Raw genomic sequence first — 14,615 nt, 5'->3', positions numbered from 1 at the left:
CCCAGGTTGGTTTCTCTCAAACTCCTAGGTGCAAGAGATCCTTCTGCCTCAGCCTCCCAAAGTGCTGGAATTACAGGTGTGAGCCACTGCTCCTGGCTTCTTCTAAAGTTTCTATAATGAACACATATTATCTTTATGGTTGAAAAATAGCAATGAGGGGCTAAGTGAGGTGGCTCATGCCTGTAATCCCTGCACTTTGGGAGGCTAAGGCAGGTGGATCACTTGAGGTCAGGAGTTCAAAACCAGCCTGGCCAATATGGTGAAACCCCATCTCTACTAAAAATACAAAAATTAGCCTGGCATGGTGGTGGGCACCTGTAATCCCAGCTACTCAGGAGGCTGAGGCAGGAGGATCACTTGAACCCAGGAGGCGGAGATTGCAGTGAGCTGAGGCGACACCATTGCACCACTGCACTCTAGCCTGGGAGACAGAGCGAGACTCCCTCTCAAATAAATAAATAAATAAGTGAGTAAGGTATTCAAAGAAAAGGAGAGGCATGGAATCAATAATATACCTGAAGAAATTAGGCAGGAACAAGACGATGTTTGCCTCTTTGAAGACTGGAGGAAATGAGAGAAGGTTAAGTAAAGAGTTTTTAGGAGAAGCAGAGCAAAAGCTTCTACCAGAAGCTACAGCAACTCCTCCTCCATATTGAAGGGTCACAGTGCTTAGTGTCAATCAATTTCTTTAATTGACTTGAATAGATTCTTCATCTCCCATATCACCTTTTTCTTACAGATAATATCACAAAAGAGTGTCTATACCAAATAACATGAATTTTTTTTATTATATAGCTTCTTGGTTCAGGTTTTTCTGGGATTTTTTTAAAAGATCTTTTATTTTTCTAGTTAGAGTTAAGTGACCTTCAGTTCACTGAACACCTGTGAAGAACAACTTTTCATTACAGCAGACAGCCCTGATGGCTATTCCAACGTCATTACAAACTTCCAGGAGGCTTGGAAGGCCAAGGAATCAAGGTCAGCTGTATGCACAGCCCTAGTCTCAAGCCTTCATCCTCTTACCCGATAGCAGGCGATTCCCAGTCCTAGCCAGGTAAGGCATGAAGGTGATCTCTTACAGGCTTGCATGTAGGTTTTCTTTGCCTTTTCATACTGTAGAAAGAAAGCACCACTAAGCTACTGTTCCAGAAGCTTCAAACCCCGTATTGCTGGGATGATCACAGGATCTCTGAAGTTGCTCTCCAGAACAATCTAAGTTAAGTAAGACCTTTAATTGTACTTTTACATCTACCTTAAGGGAGTTATTGCAAGAAGATTGGTGAGAGGAGATGGATAGATCACATGAAAGGGCAGACTTTCACTTGGAAGTAGTTCCAAAGACATTTATAGTCTCTGTAAGAGTTGAGGCAAGGAGTTACACTGAAAGCGGGGGAAACTATCATGATTATCTGAATTCCACCTCGACTTCATGGATTACCCTCTTTCACTTAAATGCAACATCATGTGGTGGCATGACAAACATACAATCTCTGGACTAAAAGGTGTACTTGATATAGCCTCATCATTCTGGAAATCTATTCCCTTTGTTGTAAAGGATCTTAGAATTTTAGAAAAACTCAAAAGACAAACTTTCAAAGGACATATCCCTGAAGGGACAATTTCTTGTCCTGTATCTCCAACATGAGATGCATCTATAGCTGAGCCTCAGCAAACAGCCTAAGACCTGCTTGCCCAGGGTCTGCCTAAGTCAGCAGTGCTCTGAAGATGCAGCTTTCAACGACAACAGAAAGAGAACTTTTCCTTATATACTTCACTACAGTGGGATAGGGATTTCTGTCAAGCCTATGTGAGCTTTCCACTACGTCATACAGCATTGTAATTTCTTGTTGCTGTTGCTGTTTAATATTAAATAAAAGGACAACTGGGTGTTCTGACAGGAAAAATACAATAAAGTCAAAACAAAAGCAGGGGAGTCAAAAGGCCTTTGGCAGAATGTTAACTGTTATAGTGAGATGATGGGTCCATGGTGGTTCATTCTACTATTCTGTTTGCTTTGTATGTATTGAAATTTTCCATAAAAGAAAGGTTTGTTTTTTTTTTTTTTCAAAGAACTCGGAATATTTCCCAAAATATGGGGAGGGGCTGCTTCCATGGTCAGGTCAGAGTGCCCTATGGAATGGGGTTAGCTTCAGCTAGATTAAATAGAACCCTTTGTGTTAAGGAGAAAGTTTGGAGATAAGTCCTTTTGAAGCCCATGATACCTTCTGTTAGGTAAGTCAAGCTAAGGATGTTTCGACTACTGAGAATACAATTTTAGCTAACATAACATTTACTGAGTTCTTAAGAACTGTTTAGTAGCATAACGGTTAAAATCACAAACTCTGGTTTCAGCCTGCCTGAGTTTGAATGCTGCTTCCACTAATTACTGGTTGTCTGATGTTGGGCAAGTCACTTTACCTTTGGATGTAAAAGTGTCATTATTATAATACTATTTTAGTCCACACAGACGGATATTAATGTTTGAATTACAATCAGGTCCCAGACCATGGGGTTACTCCCCATCCTCTACCCCTCACCTCTTTCTCTTCCAGATAGATGAGCCCCAACCGCAGGAAGATGAAGTGCATCTCAGAAGCATCCACTACAAAGCTAATGGTTCGTTCATAGCATGCTTTGGCCTCAGAATGATTTCCATTCAGAAAATAGAGATGGCCCTTCAGGCCCCAGACATTGGGGTTCTGGGAAAGTGAAAAACAAAGAGTACATGGGAATAAGGTAGCATTTAAAAGTACCTTGATGATCTTTGTTTAACATTTAAATTTAGATAGATTAAGTCCATTTCCTTTCTCTTTTCTTTTTCAGATCAACTGTTTTCTTTTTCTAAGAGCATTCAGAAACATAACCATTTAATTGTACTGGAAGACATTTTTCTAGGTCTGCCCTCAGATTTCTTTCTTGCAGTCTTCAAAGCCATTTTGGGTGTGGAGTAAATATTAAGAAAAACATTCAAGCATAACCCCGATACTGTTCACATGAGAAAAGAGAAGAAATATAGAAAAACTGAAATAAACACTATCAGCTAAATATATCCTTTTCTCTGCCCTTTGCAAAACTCATGATTACTTTATTTTTATTTTTTTGAGACAGAGTCTTGCACTGTCACCCGGGCTGGAGTGCAGTGGTGCAATATCCACTCACTGCAACCTCCGCCTCCCAGGTTCAAGCGATTCTCCTGCCTCACCCTCCCGAGTAACTGGGAGGCATCACCACCTTTAAATAAAGCCCCTTCTCCAGACTCAAGAGGCTTTAGCAAAAGTCATTACCAGGTAGTCCATCTGGGTTGCTTGTTGAAGGTATTCCTCTGCCTTGGCAAAGTCCTTCTTAAGAATGTGTGTCTGGGCCAGCACCAAGTAATATTCACAGCTGGGGCCTCCTTGAGGGCATAACAGCTCATGTGCAAGCACTCTGTGCACATACTGCAAGGAAAATCAGATTATAAGGAGCATATAAATGGCTGCATTGTGTCTTTTTTCGGTTGAAGGATTCTGCCTCTAATAATAAACAACAAGAAATGTATTACAGAATGAAATAATTATCCTCAACTTCAAAAGGTAAAGGGTGAATTACAAACATTCTGCACTTCATAGTTTCATTACCAGCTATTCACCTAGTCACCAAATGAAGACATTTCCAAGTGAATAACCTGCAATACTGTATAACTCTGGTCTTGCTAGTCATCATACTAGGTGAGTGTTAGACTGTATGTATTATGCAGCAGACAAAGGCACATCATCAACCACCCCATTTACAAAGGAGGTAATATTTTCAGGCAGTTGACATTGTAAGGAAACTTAAGTGAGGTAAAACTGCCTTTCTAACAATCTAAACTTGAAATCTTAGAAACATAAATGTGTGTTTTGGATCTACCTCCAAACATTAGTTATGTTTACCAGTTTTGTACTTTGGATCAATTTTTTTTTTTTTTTTTAGAGACAGGGTCTTGCTCTGTCACCCAGAGCTGCTTACTGCAGCCTCCTGGCCTCAAGCAATCCTCCTGCCTTGGCATCTCAAAAGTGCTGGAATTATGGGGGTGAGCTACCATGCCTGGCCAAATCTTTGCTTTTTACACTTTGTAAGACCTACAAATTTAACAAAGTTAGATATACTTCTTAAGTCGAAGGTAAATCCTTCTTTTTATCTCCCACTGTTCCCATCTCAGTCTATAATGTAGAAAATTCTACATTACACTTACACCTTTTTAGGAGAATACTAGAGGGAACGCAGCTATTTTTTCTACCTGCCTTCTGGGTCTCTGACCCGGGGGTGCTAATGACTTATTTAGCTGTGGAAGAAGAGAGTCTGTTTCTATTTTGGGGAGGGTTAATGTGTTAAAGGCTCCTGCTTAATGTGGCTCAATCCCACCCAGTTGATAATTCTTGTCCTTTCTTGAGTTTGCCTGCCCTCGAGTAGGGCATGCACTTGGCAGGATCAAAACCAAACACTCTTGGCTCCTGCATCTTGCTCTCTCCTACTGCTTGCTCATGAATATGTTTCTTGCTTCCCATGTGATAGGCAGACCTCCTAGGATGCTCTTCTTCTCTGAGAGGAGACTTCAGTTCTTCAGCTGCTGTACCTGTGACTGCATGGGTAAGTCAATTGTGGGACCAGTTACGTTCTCCAGCCCAGTTTTACCCATAAAAATAAGCTAATATTTTTATTCCCCGATATAGTACTATGTATGTTTCTACTTGGATCAAACCTAGAAGGGAAGAAGGGAATTATTTGGCTCCTGTGAACCCCCAACACTCACAAAATGAATTCCCATAATAAAGTGATATCAGGCAACATATGCCTTAGAGTCTGATTTAGCTCTGTTGGTATTCTACAGGGAGCAGAACTTGCAGTGAGGTCTTCTGCTGCCATGTGCAAAGAGTGGTTCATGTTTGGATGTTCTTCCCGTTGGGCTTAAAGTATGCTCTCAAAAGCATATTTGATTTCTGTTTCACAAATATCTAAGCTTGAAAGATACCATTATGGATAGAATAAGGAGTTTGCTAAAATCTTTCCATCTACTTGCCCTTTTCCAAATATTCTGACCTGCACAGCCTTGACTTTCATCAAGAAACGTATGGTCTCCATGAAGATGGTGGTAGTTTGAGAAACACCATAATGAAGGCCGGGATGCAGAAAAGCTGATGAATCTTGACATTTTGATGCTTCTGAAAATATTACATTAAAAGGATTGAAGATTGGATATAATAGAAAAAGTGTCAGAAATTCAGACACACTCTTCCAGGCGTGGTGGCTCATGCCTGTAATCCCAGCACTTTGGGAGGCCGAGGCAGGTTGATCATGAGGTCAGGAGTTCGAGACCATCTTGGCCAACACAGTGAAACCCCACCTCTACTAAAAATACAAAGATTATCTGGGCATGGTGGCACGTGCCTGTAATCCCAGCTACTTGCGAGGCTGAGGCAGGAGAATCCCTTGAACCAAGAAGTCGGAGGTTGCAGTGAGCCAAGATCGTGCCACAGCACTCCAGCCTGGCGACAGAGCAAGACTCCATCTCAAAAAAAAAACAAAAAAAGAAATTCAGATACACTCACATAGCAGAGAGTCTTCTTATCTAATACATGAGAGGGATCATAATCTAGAAAGCAATTGACTGCTCTCTAGCAATGGTCCCCAAAAAGGAGAACTCAAAGGTTCTCAAGGTAAATCTACTTGTGGTTCCAAATGCAAGAACAACTAAATAAAAAGGTTTTAAAAAGTATTCAGATCTTCTTGAATGTGAAACACAGTTTGTAGATGTTTTTTAAAAATGAAGAACTGTTAGGAAATCATAGGTCTGTAGTTGGCTACTTCTGTGAGCTAAATATAAAATCCTTGCTGGCCGGGCGCAGTGGCTCAAGCCTGTAATCCCAGCACTTTGGGAGGCCGAGACAGGTGGATCACGAGGTCAGGAGATCGAGACCATCCTGGCTAACCCAGTGAAACCCCGTCTCTACTAAAAAATACAAAAAACTAGCCAGGCAAGGTGGTAGGCGCCTGTAGTCCCAGCTACTCAGGAGGCTGAGGCAGGAGAATGGCATGAACCCGGGAGGTGGAGCTTGCAGTGAGCTGAGATCCGGCCACTGCACTCTAGCCTGGGTGACACAGCGAGACCCCGTCTCAAAAAAAAAAAAAAAAAAAATCCTTGCTTACTGAGAGAGTTACACCATTGAGTTTGGATTTCAGAGCCTAGTTATCAACTTCAAACAAGTCAGGATTGCCATTTCATCATAAGAGTCTTCATTTTTGTCTAGCTTATGCCCCTCTTCCAAGTGGAAATCTTTATTTCTAGTTACCTTTCTTTGTTGGTATCTCCTTGATAAATGTGTTAGATGGTTTTTGGTTTATACTTGGATCCCAAGTTTGTGTAGTCAAAATGGGTTCTTGTGAATCAGACTGCAGTTTGGAGGATTCTTCAAGAAATTTGTCTAGAATAGATAATGCAGCTCCTGGTCCTAAACAGATTAAATTTTAACGAAAAATAAAACTTCTTACATTGGGTATTTAAAGGTTATTGTAAGAGATACATTTTGCAAAGCATAAGAAACATATTCCCTAAATATTTCATGAAGGACAGACTTGTTTGGTAGACTTGTTTATATTTTTGAATAATTTAAAGAGTACAAACTAAACTGACAAAACAGTTTTGTCACTGTGACCCCCCAGTACAACTGTGCTGCTAGTCCAAGTTATGATAATATCAAACAGATCCCTATTTTAAGTTATTTAAATAAATAAATCTTTTTATTTAAACATTTGCATACAGATCTTTGCAAGGATATGTTTGTTTCAGTTGGGTTAAGATCTAGGAGTGAAACTGCTGGCATGTGTATGTATGTTTAAGCTTATTTCAAAACTTGGCAATTTTGTCCTCACTTTAGTAGCACATATACTAAAATTGGAACAGCACAGAGAATAGCATGGCCCCTGCACAAGGATGACTCACAGACTTCTGAAGCAATCCACATTTTAAATGGATGTAACAAAATATCACTCCACAAATACATACAAATACTATACATCAATAAAAAAAATAAGGGGTTGGGGCCAGGTGCGGTGGCTCACACCTGGAATCCCAGCATTTTGGGAGGCCAGGTGGGTGGATCAGGAGGTCAGGAGATCAAGACCATCCTAGCTAACATGGTGAAACCCCATCTCTACTAAAAATACAAAAAATTAGCCGAGCATGGTGGCAGGCGCCTGTAGTCCCAGCTACTCGGGAGGCTAAGGCAGGAGAATGGCGTGAACCCAGGAGGCGGAGCTTGCAGTGAGCCCAGATTGTGCCACTGCACTCCAGCCTGGGCGAAAGAGCAAGACTCTGTCTCAAAAAAAATAAATAAATAAAAATAAGAGGTTGGGCAAGGTGACTCACGCCTGTGATCCCAGCACTTTGGGAGGCTGAGGTAAGAGCACTGCTTGAGCTCAGGAGTTCAAGACTGGCCTGAGAAACATGGTGAGACCTCATCTCTACTAAAACAAAAATTAGCCAGGTGTGGTGTTGCACACCTGTAGTCCCACGCTTGAGGGACTGAGGTGAGAGGACAGCTTGAGCCTTGGAGATAGAAGTTGCAGTGAGCCATGATTTTGCCACTGCACTCTGGCCTGGGTAACACAGAGAGACTCTGTCTTAAAAAAAAAGAGAAAAGAAAAATAACCTTTAAAAATTGCCATTTATTGGAAGGCCATGTAAGTATATGAAAAAAAAAAGAAAAAAATTACCAGTTTTCTCAAGTGGTTGCACCATTTTGCATTCTTACCAGGAATGTTTGAGAGTTCCAGTTACTCCACATCCTTGTTATAAATTTATCTTATCAATCATTTTAATTTTAGCTATCCCAGTGGTAAATTACATTGATTTTCAAATGTGAAACTGATCTTACAACCTGCTTAAATATATTATCTTTTCTATATGTTGCTGAAATTGAGTGGCTATTTGTTAAGAATTATTGTGTCTAACCTGGTGTGGTGCCTCATGCCTATAATCCCAGCTATTTGGGAAGCTGAGGTGGGAGGATCGCTTGAGGCTAGGAGTTTGAGACCAGCCTGGGCAACATAACAAAACCTTGTCTCTTAAAAAAGAATAATAATAATAAAATTAAATAAATAAAGAAGTATTGTATCTAGGCTTATGAAAGTTATTTGTATGTACTCTTCTTTCTTTGGGATGACTTTGTCTGGTTTGATACCAGGGTGATTACTGTTCTCAAATTATGAGTTTGGACGTGTTCTCTTTTTCTCTATTTTTTGAACATGTGGTATGATTGAAATTATTTCTTCCTTATTTAATAAAATACACTAATAAAGCCTTTTGGGCCTGAAGTTTTCGTTGTGAGAGGTTTTTATTACGCACTTAACCTCCTTAGGAGATACAGGGCTATTCAGATTGTTTCTTCCTGAGTATGCTTTGTTAGTTTATGTCTGTCAAGGTATTCATACATTTCATTTAGGTTGTTAAATTTGTTGGCATTAAGTTGTTAATAACTTCTCCTTATTATCTTTTTAATATTTATAATATTTTCAGTGATGTCCTCTCTCTCATTTGTGATATTGGTAATGTGACTTCTTTTTTTCCTGATCAGATTTATCTGTTTCATTGATCTTCTGAAAGAAACAGCTGTTGGTCTCATTGATTGTCTCTATTTTTGTCTGTTTTCTATTTCATTGATCTCTATTCTGGGCTATTATTTATTTCCTTTTACTTATTTTGGGTTTAATTGGATTTTCTTGTTCTAGCTTCTTAAGGTAGAATCTTAGATCATTGATTTTAGACGTCTCTTATTTTCCAATATAAGCATTTATAGCTATAAACTTTTCTCTAGAAAATAATTTAGCTAATCCCACACATTTTGATTTGTTTTGCCATCATTACGATTAAGTTCAAACTATTTTCTTTTTTTTTTTTTTCTTTGAGACAGAGTCTCACTCTATCGCCCAGGCTGGAGTGCAGTGGCGCAATCTCCACTCACTGCAAGCTCCACCGCCTCCCAGGTTCACGCCATTCTCCTGCCTCAGCCTCCTGAGAAGCTGGGACTACAGGCGCCCACCACCACACCTGGCTAATTTTTTTGTATTTTTAGTAGAGACGGGGCTTCACCGTGTTTGCCAGGATGGTCTCGATCTCCTGACCTCGTGATCCGCCCGCCTTGGCCTCCCAAAGTGCTGGGATTACAGGCATGAGCCACCGCGCCCGGCAAGTTCAAACTATTTTCTAATTTCCTTTGTGATTTATTCTTCGACCTGTGGGTTGATTATTTATTTATTTAGATCCGTATGTATTTATTTATTGAGACAGACTCTCACTGTCACCCAGGCTGGAGTGCAGTGGCACAATCACAGCTCACTGCAGCCTCGACCTCCCATGCTCACATGATCCTCCCATCTGAGCCTCCCTAGTAGCCAGGACTACAGACACGCCACCACACCGGGCTATATATATATATTTTTAATTTTTGTAGAGACGGAGTTTTGCCATTTTGTGCAGGCTGGTCTCGAACTCCTGGCCTCAAGTGATCTGCCTGCCTTGGTGACCTGTGGGTTATTTAGAAGTGCATATTTCCAAAAACTTGAAGTTTTCCTATATGTCCAGTGATGAGATGGTAAATGTTTAACTATTGGCTGTCAGGGGTGTGTGTGGAGCCTGGTTTGCTGATTTCCATGATGTAAATTTTCCTACCATGGCCAATATCAAGCTACCGATGTCATGTCATTGAATATAGAGTTTCAATCCCATTACTGGGTATATATCCAAAATAAAATAAATCTTTCTACCAAAAGGACACGTGCTTGCAATATTCACAATAGTAAAGACATAGAATCTAGCTAAGGTGCCCATCAATGGTGGTCTGGATAAAGAAAATGCAGTACATATACACCATGGAGTACTGCACAGCACAAAAAAGAACAAAATCATGTCTTTTGCAGCGACATGGATGCAGCTGGGGGCCATTATCCTAAGCAAATTAATGCAGGAACAGAAAACCAAATACTGCAAGTTCTCACTTATAAATGGAAGCTAAACACTGGGTACTTGTGGATATACAGACACGATTCTAGCGAAAGAAAAGGTGGGGAAAAGGGGCTGACTGGGTTCTCCCCCAGCTCCTCCTAATGAAGAGAACAAAAAGGCCAGGGATCCCCCAAAGCCAAACAAGCTCATGGATCAACTGATCCTTGCTGAGGCTGGGGAAGGCTGGGGAAGGCTGAGGAAGGCTGGAGAACGAAGCAGCCATGTAGATGGTCTGAGCCACATGCAGAGAGGAGGAGCAGAGGGGAGGATTGGGCAGCTGGCCTGGCTAGCTATCAGGGTGGAGGGGCGAGGCCAGGGCCAGCTTACCCTGAAAATCCCCCTCACACGTATCCAAAACTGCACCACTCGTATTACACAGCTGTAAGAACACAATGATAGGATTCGGAGAAAGGAATGAACATGACAAAACATGTATGTCACACACACACACACAAACTATGCCAATATTACAGTCCCAGGCGGGCCACACCAAACCATGATGGATTCCACACTGGCTCACAGACCTGAATGTATGGGACAGAACAACAGTCTACTACCAAAAGGATGTTAAAACAGGGCTTGCATGGGCCTCCCTGTAACTGGGATTACAGGCGCGCACCACCACACTTGGCTAATTTTTAAATTTTCAGTAGAGACGGGGTTTCACCATGTTGACCAGGCTGGTCTTGAACTCCTGACCTCAGGTGATCTGCCTCCCTCAGCCTCCCAAAGTGCTGGGATTACAGGTATGAGCCACTGTGCCCAGCTAATAAGTTATATTTTTATTTTCATTCAGTTCAATATATTTTCAAATTTCCCTGTGACTTCATCTTTCATTAGAGGAATATTTAGTAATGTATTGATCATTTCTAAGTGTTGAGAAATTTTCCTGTTATCTTTCCTTTTTTTTTTTTTTTTGAGACAGAGTCTTGCTCTGTTGCCCAGGCTGTAGTGCAGTGGCCCAGTCTCAGCTCACTGCAACCTCCACCTCTGCTGTCCAAGCAATTCTCCTCTTTCAGCCTCCCAAGTAGCTCAGATTATAGGTGTGCACCACCACACCCAGCTAATTTTTGTGTTTTTAGTAGAGACAGGGTTTTGCCATGTTGGCCAGGCTGGTCTCAAAACTACTGACTTCAAGTGATTTGTCAGCCTTGGCTTCCCAAAATGCTGGGATTATAGGAGTGAGCCAAGAGCCACCACAACTGGCCAGATTTTCCTGTTATCTTTCTATTGATATGACATAGGGGTGAGACACACCCAAATGTAAGTATGAATTTGTCTGCATCTCCCTTCGGCTCTGATAGTTTTTGCTTCATTATCTTGCAAAGCTGTGTTGTTTAGTGTAAACACACGTAGAACTGGTATATGTCTCCTTGGTGAATTAACCCTGTTATTGTTATTTAATGTTTCTCTTTGTCTCAACTTATTTTCTTTGCTCTGGAGTCTTCTTTGTCTAATATTAACATAGCTACTCCAGCTTACTCTTATTGGTTCATAAGCTCTTATTGTTTATCCTTTTATGCTTAATTCATATATATCACTATGTTTGAGGATTTTGGGGGACAGGGTCTCACTATGTTTTCCAGGGTGGTCTCAAACTCCTGGCCTCAAGCGATCCTCCCACCTCAGCCTCCCAAAGCACTGGGATTACAAGCATAAGCCACTACACTCAGCCTATATCATTATATTTGAAATGAGGTTCCTGTACACAACATATAGTTGAGGTTTTTAAAATTGCTATTTAAAGCCAGTCTCTGTCTTTTAATTTGTATGTTTAGACAATTTCCATTGAATGTAATTATGTTAGTTTCCTATTGCTGCTGTAACAAATTACTACAAACTTAGTGGCTTAAAACAACACAAACATATTATCTTATAGTTCTCAAGGCCAGAAGTCTGAAATCAGTTTCACTGGATTAAGGTCAAGATTTGGCAGGGCTAGCTCCTTCTGGAGGCTCTAAGGGAGAATTTATTTCCTTGTCTTTTCAGCTTGTAGAGGCTACCTATATATCTTGGTTTGTAGCCCCTTTCCTCCAGCTTCAAAGCCAGAAGCATAGCATCTTCAAATATCTTTCTCTGGCCCTCTGATTCCGTTATCACATTGTCTTTTTTTTTGTCTGTGACTTCTCTCACATCTCTCATATAAGGACCCTTGTGATTACATTGGACCTACCCAGACAATCCAAGATAATCTCCCCGTTTCAAGATTCTTGACCACATTTGCAAAGTCTCTTTTGCTATATAAGGTAACATTCCCCGGTCCCAGGGATTAGGACATGAACATCTTTTGGGGAGCCATTGTTCAGCCTACCATAGTATTTATCTATATTAGGGTTTAAGTTTGCCATTTTATTATTTGTTTTCTATTTGTTCTCTCTGCTTTTTATTCTACTATTTTCCTTTTTCTGCCTTCTGTGAATTATGTGAACATTTTTTAGTATCCCATTTTGACTTATCTATAGTGTATTAGAGTATATCTGTCAGGCCTCTGAGCCCAAGCTAATCCATCATATCCCCAGTGACCTGCACGTATACATCCAGATGGCCTGAAGCAACTGAAGATCCACAGAAGTGAAAATAGCCTTAACTGATGACATTCCACCATTGTGATTTGTTTCTGCTCCACCCTAACTGATCAATGTACTTTGTAATCTCCCCTACCCTTAAGAGGGTTCTTTATAATTCTCCCCACCCTTGAGAATGTACTTTGTACGATCCACCCCCTGCCCCCAAAACCTATAAGAACCAATGATAATCCCACCACCCTTTGCTGACTCCTTTTTCGGACTCAGCCCACTTGCACCCAGGTGAAATAAACAGCCATGTTGCTCACACAAAGCCTGTTTGGTGATCTCTTCACACGGACGTGTGAAACATTTGGTGCCGAAGACCCGGGTCAGCCGGACTCCTTCAGGAGACCAGTCTGCTGTCCTCATCCTCACTCCGTGAAGAGATCCACCTACGACCTCGGGTCCTCAGACCAACCAGCCCAAGGAACATCTCACCAATTTTAAATCGGGTAAGCGGCCTCTTTTTACTCTTCTCCAACCTCTCTCACTATCCCTCAACCTCTTTCTCCTTTCAATCTTGGTGCCACCCTTCAATCTCTCTCTCCTGTTAATTTCAATTCCTTTCATTTTCTGGTAGAGACAAAGGAGACATGTTTTATCCGTGGACCCAAAACTCCGGCGCTGGTCACGGACTCGGGAAGGCAGCCTTCCCTTGGTGTTAAATCATTGCGGGACGCCTCTCTGATTATTCACCCATGTTCCATTGGTGTCTGATCTCCACGGGGACGGCTGCCTTGATCATTCACCCACGTTCCGTTGGTGGCAAGTGAATTGCGGGGACGCCTGCTTTGGCTGCTCACCCACGTTGCAGCCCAGGGCTGCTCCCCACCCCCTTTTCCGCGTCTCTACCCTTCCCTTAAAACTTGCGTCCTTCACTATGGGCAACCTTCCACCCTCCATTCCTCCTTCTTCTCCCTTACCCTGTGTTCTTAAGAACTTAAAACCTCTTCAACTCTCGCCTGACCTAAAATCTAACCATCTTATTTTCTTCTGCAATACCGCTTGGCCCCAGCACAAACTCGACAGTTGTTCCAAGTGGCCAGAGAATGGCACTTTGAATTTGTCTATACCAAATTATTTTGCCTATCCACCCTGTGTCGCCCAACCCATGTACTCTTTTGTCCTCAATACGTTCCTCCACAACTCACTACTCCATTCTTGATCTTAAAGATGCTTTTTTCACTATTCCCCTGCACCCCTCGTCCCAGCCTCTCTTTGCTTTCACTTGGAGACTGACCCTTACACCCATCAGGCTCAGCAAATTACCTGGGCTGTACTGCTGCAAGGCTTCATGGACAGCCCCCATTACTTCAGTCAAGCCCAAATTTCTTCCTCATCCATTACCTAGCTTGACATAATTCTTCGTGAAAACACACATGTTCTCCCTGCTGACTGTGTCCGGTGCATCTCCCAAACCCGAACCCCTTCTACGAAACAACAGGATTTAAATCTTAATTACCATACAATGTCGACCAGACCTAGCAGGAGCTCCCTTCAGGACAGGATGATAGATGGTTCCTCCCAGGTGATTGAGAAAAAACCCCAATGGGTATTTAGTAATTGATATGGAGACTCCTGTGGAAGCAGAGTTTAAAAATTGCCTAATAATTGGTCTTCTCAAATGTGCGAGCTGTTTGCATTCAGCCAAGCCTTAAAGCACTTATAGAATCAAAAGACTATCTCAATCCTGACTCAAAAGGTTAGCTACACCCTCTCTGAAATGAATTTGCATAAGAACTGTTGTTTATAGGAATGCATCTTGATGGGGCAGTTGGTTTGTTATGAAATACTCAGGAGCCCAGTTCAGCTCTAGGAGTCACCCTGAGTGCACAGGCAATATTGGACACGCTGGTAAGGGACCACCAGAATCCAGCAGCCCAGACCCCTTTCTTTGTGGTCAAGGCGGGAAAACAGGTGCAGGATTGCTATATCGGGAAGCGTAACTAATCCGATAAGCAGAGGTCCATGGGTGGTTACGCACCCTGGAAAAGAACTCACCCCTGAGTGCAATGGCAATGTTGGCCACG

The 14,615-nt window shown here is 41.8% G+C and overlaps 2 protein-coding genes and 1 non-coding gene across 8 annotated transcripts in view; 2 read left to right on the top strand and 1 right to left on the bottom strand.

The window, feature by feature from the left end:
• FAM149B1 (family with sequence similarity 149 member B1) overlaps window positions 1-14,615 on the top strand; it is a 519,129-nt gene that overhangs the window by 112,067 nt on the left and 392,447 nt on the right. The gene's annotated exons all lie outside the window — the stretch shown is intronic.
• The window catches only part of CFAP70 (cilia and flagella associated protein 70), a 116,281-nt gene that overhangs the window by 17,513 nt on the left and 84,153 nt on the right, over window positions 1-14,615 (bottom strand). For all 6 annotated transcript variants that reach the window (XM_050803409.1, XM_050803408.1, XM_050803407.1 and 3 more), the window contains 5 exons: window positions 6,309-6,467; window positions 5,059-5,180; window positions 3,285-3,437; window positions 2,538-2,699; window positions 1,024-1,113 (listed from right to left, as the gene is read on the bottom strand). In XM_050803409.1, coding sequence (XP_050659366.1) covers window positions 1,024-1,113; window positions 2,538-2,699; window positions 3,285-3,437; window positions 5,059-5,180; window positions 6,309-6,467 — 686 coding nt within the window. The remainder of the gene's footprint in view (window positions 1-1,023; window positions 1,114-2,537; window positions 2,700-3,284; window positions 3,438-5,058; window positions 5,181-6,308; window positions 6,468-14,615) is intronic.
• Window positions 6,881-6,984, top strand: LOC126963424 (U6 spliceosomal RNA). The gene has a single exon (XR_007729064.1). It is a non-coding gene; the product is annotated as a U6 spliceosomal RNA (small nuclear RNA).

This window comes from Macaca thibetana, chromosome 9 (genome assembly GCF_024542745.1).
Source record: "Macaca thibetana thibetana isolate TM-01 chromosome 9, ASM2454274v1, whole genome shotgun sequence".
NCBI lineage: Eukaryota > Metazoa > Chordata > Mammalia > Primates > Cercopithecidae > Macaca > Macaca thibetana.
The sequence above is the reverse complement of the archived record's forward strand: the minus strand, read 5'-3'. Positions and strand labels throughout refer to the sequence as shown.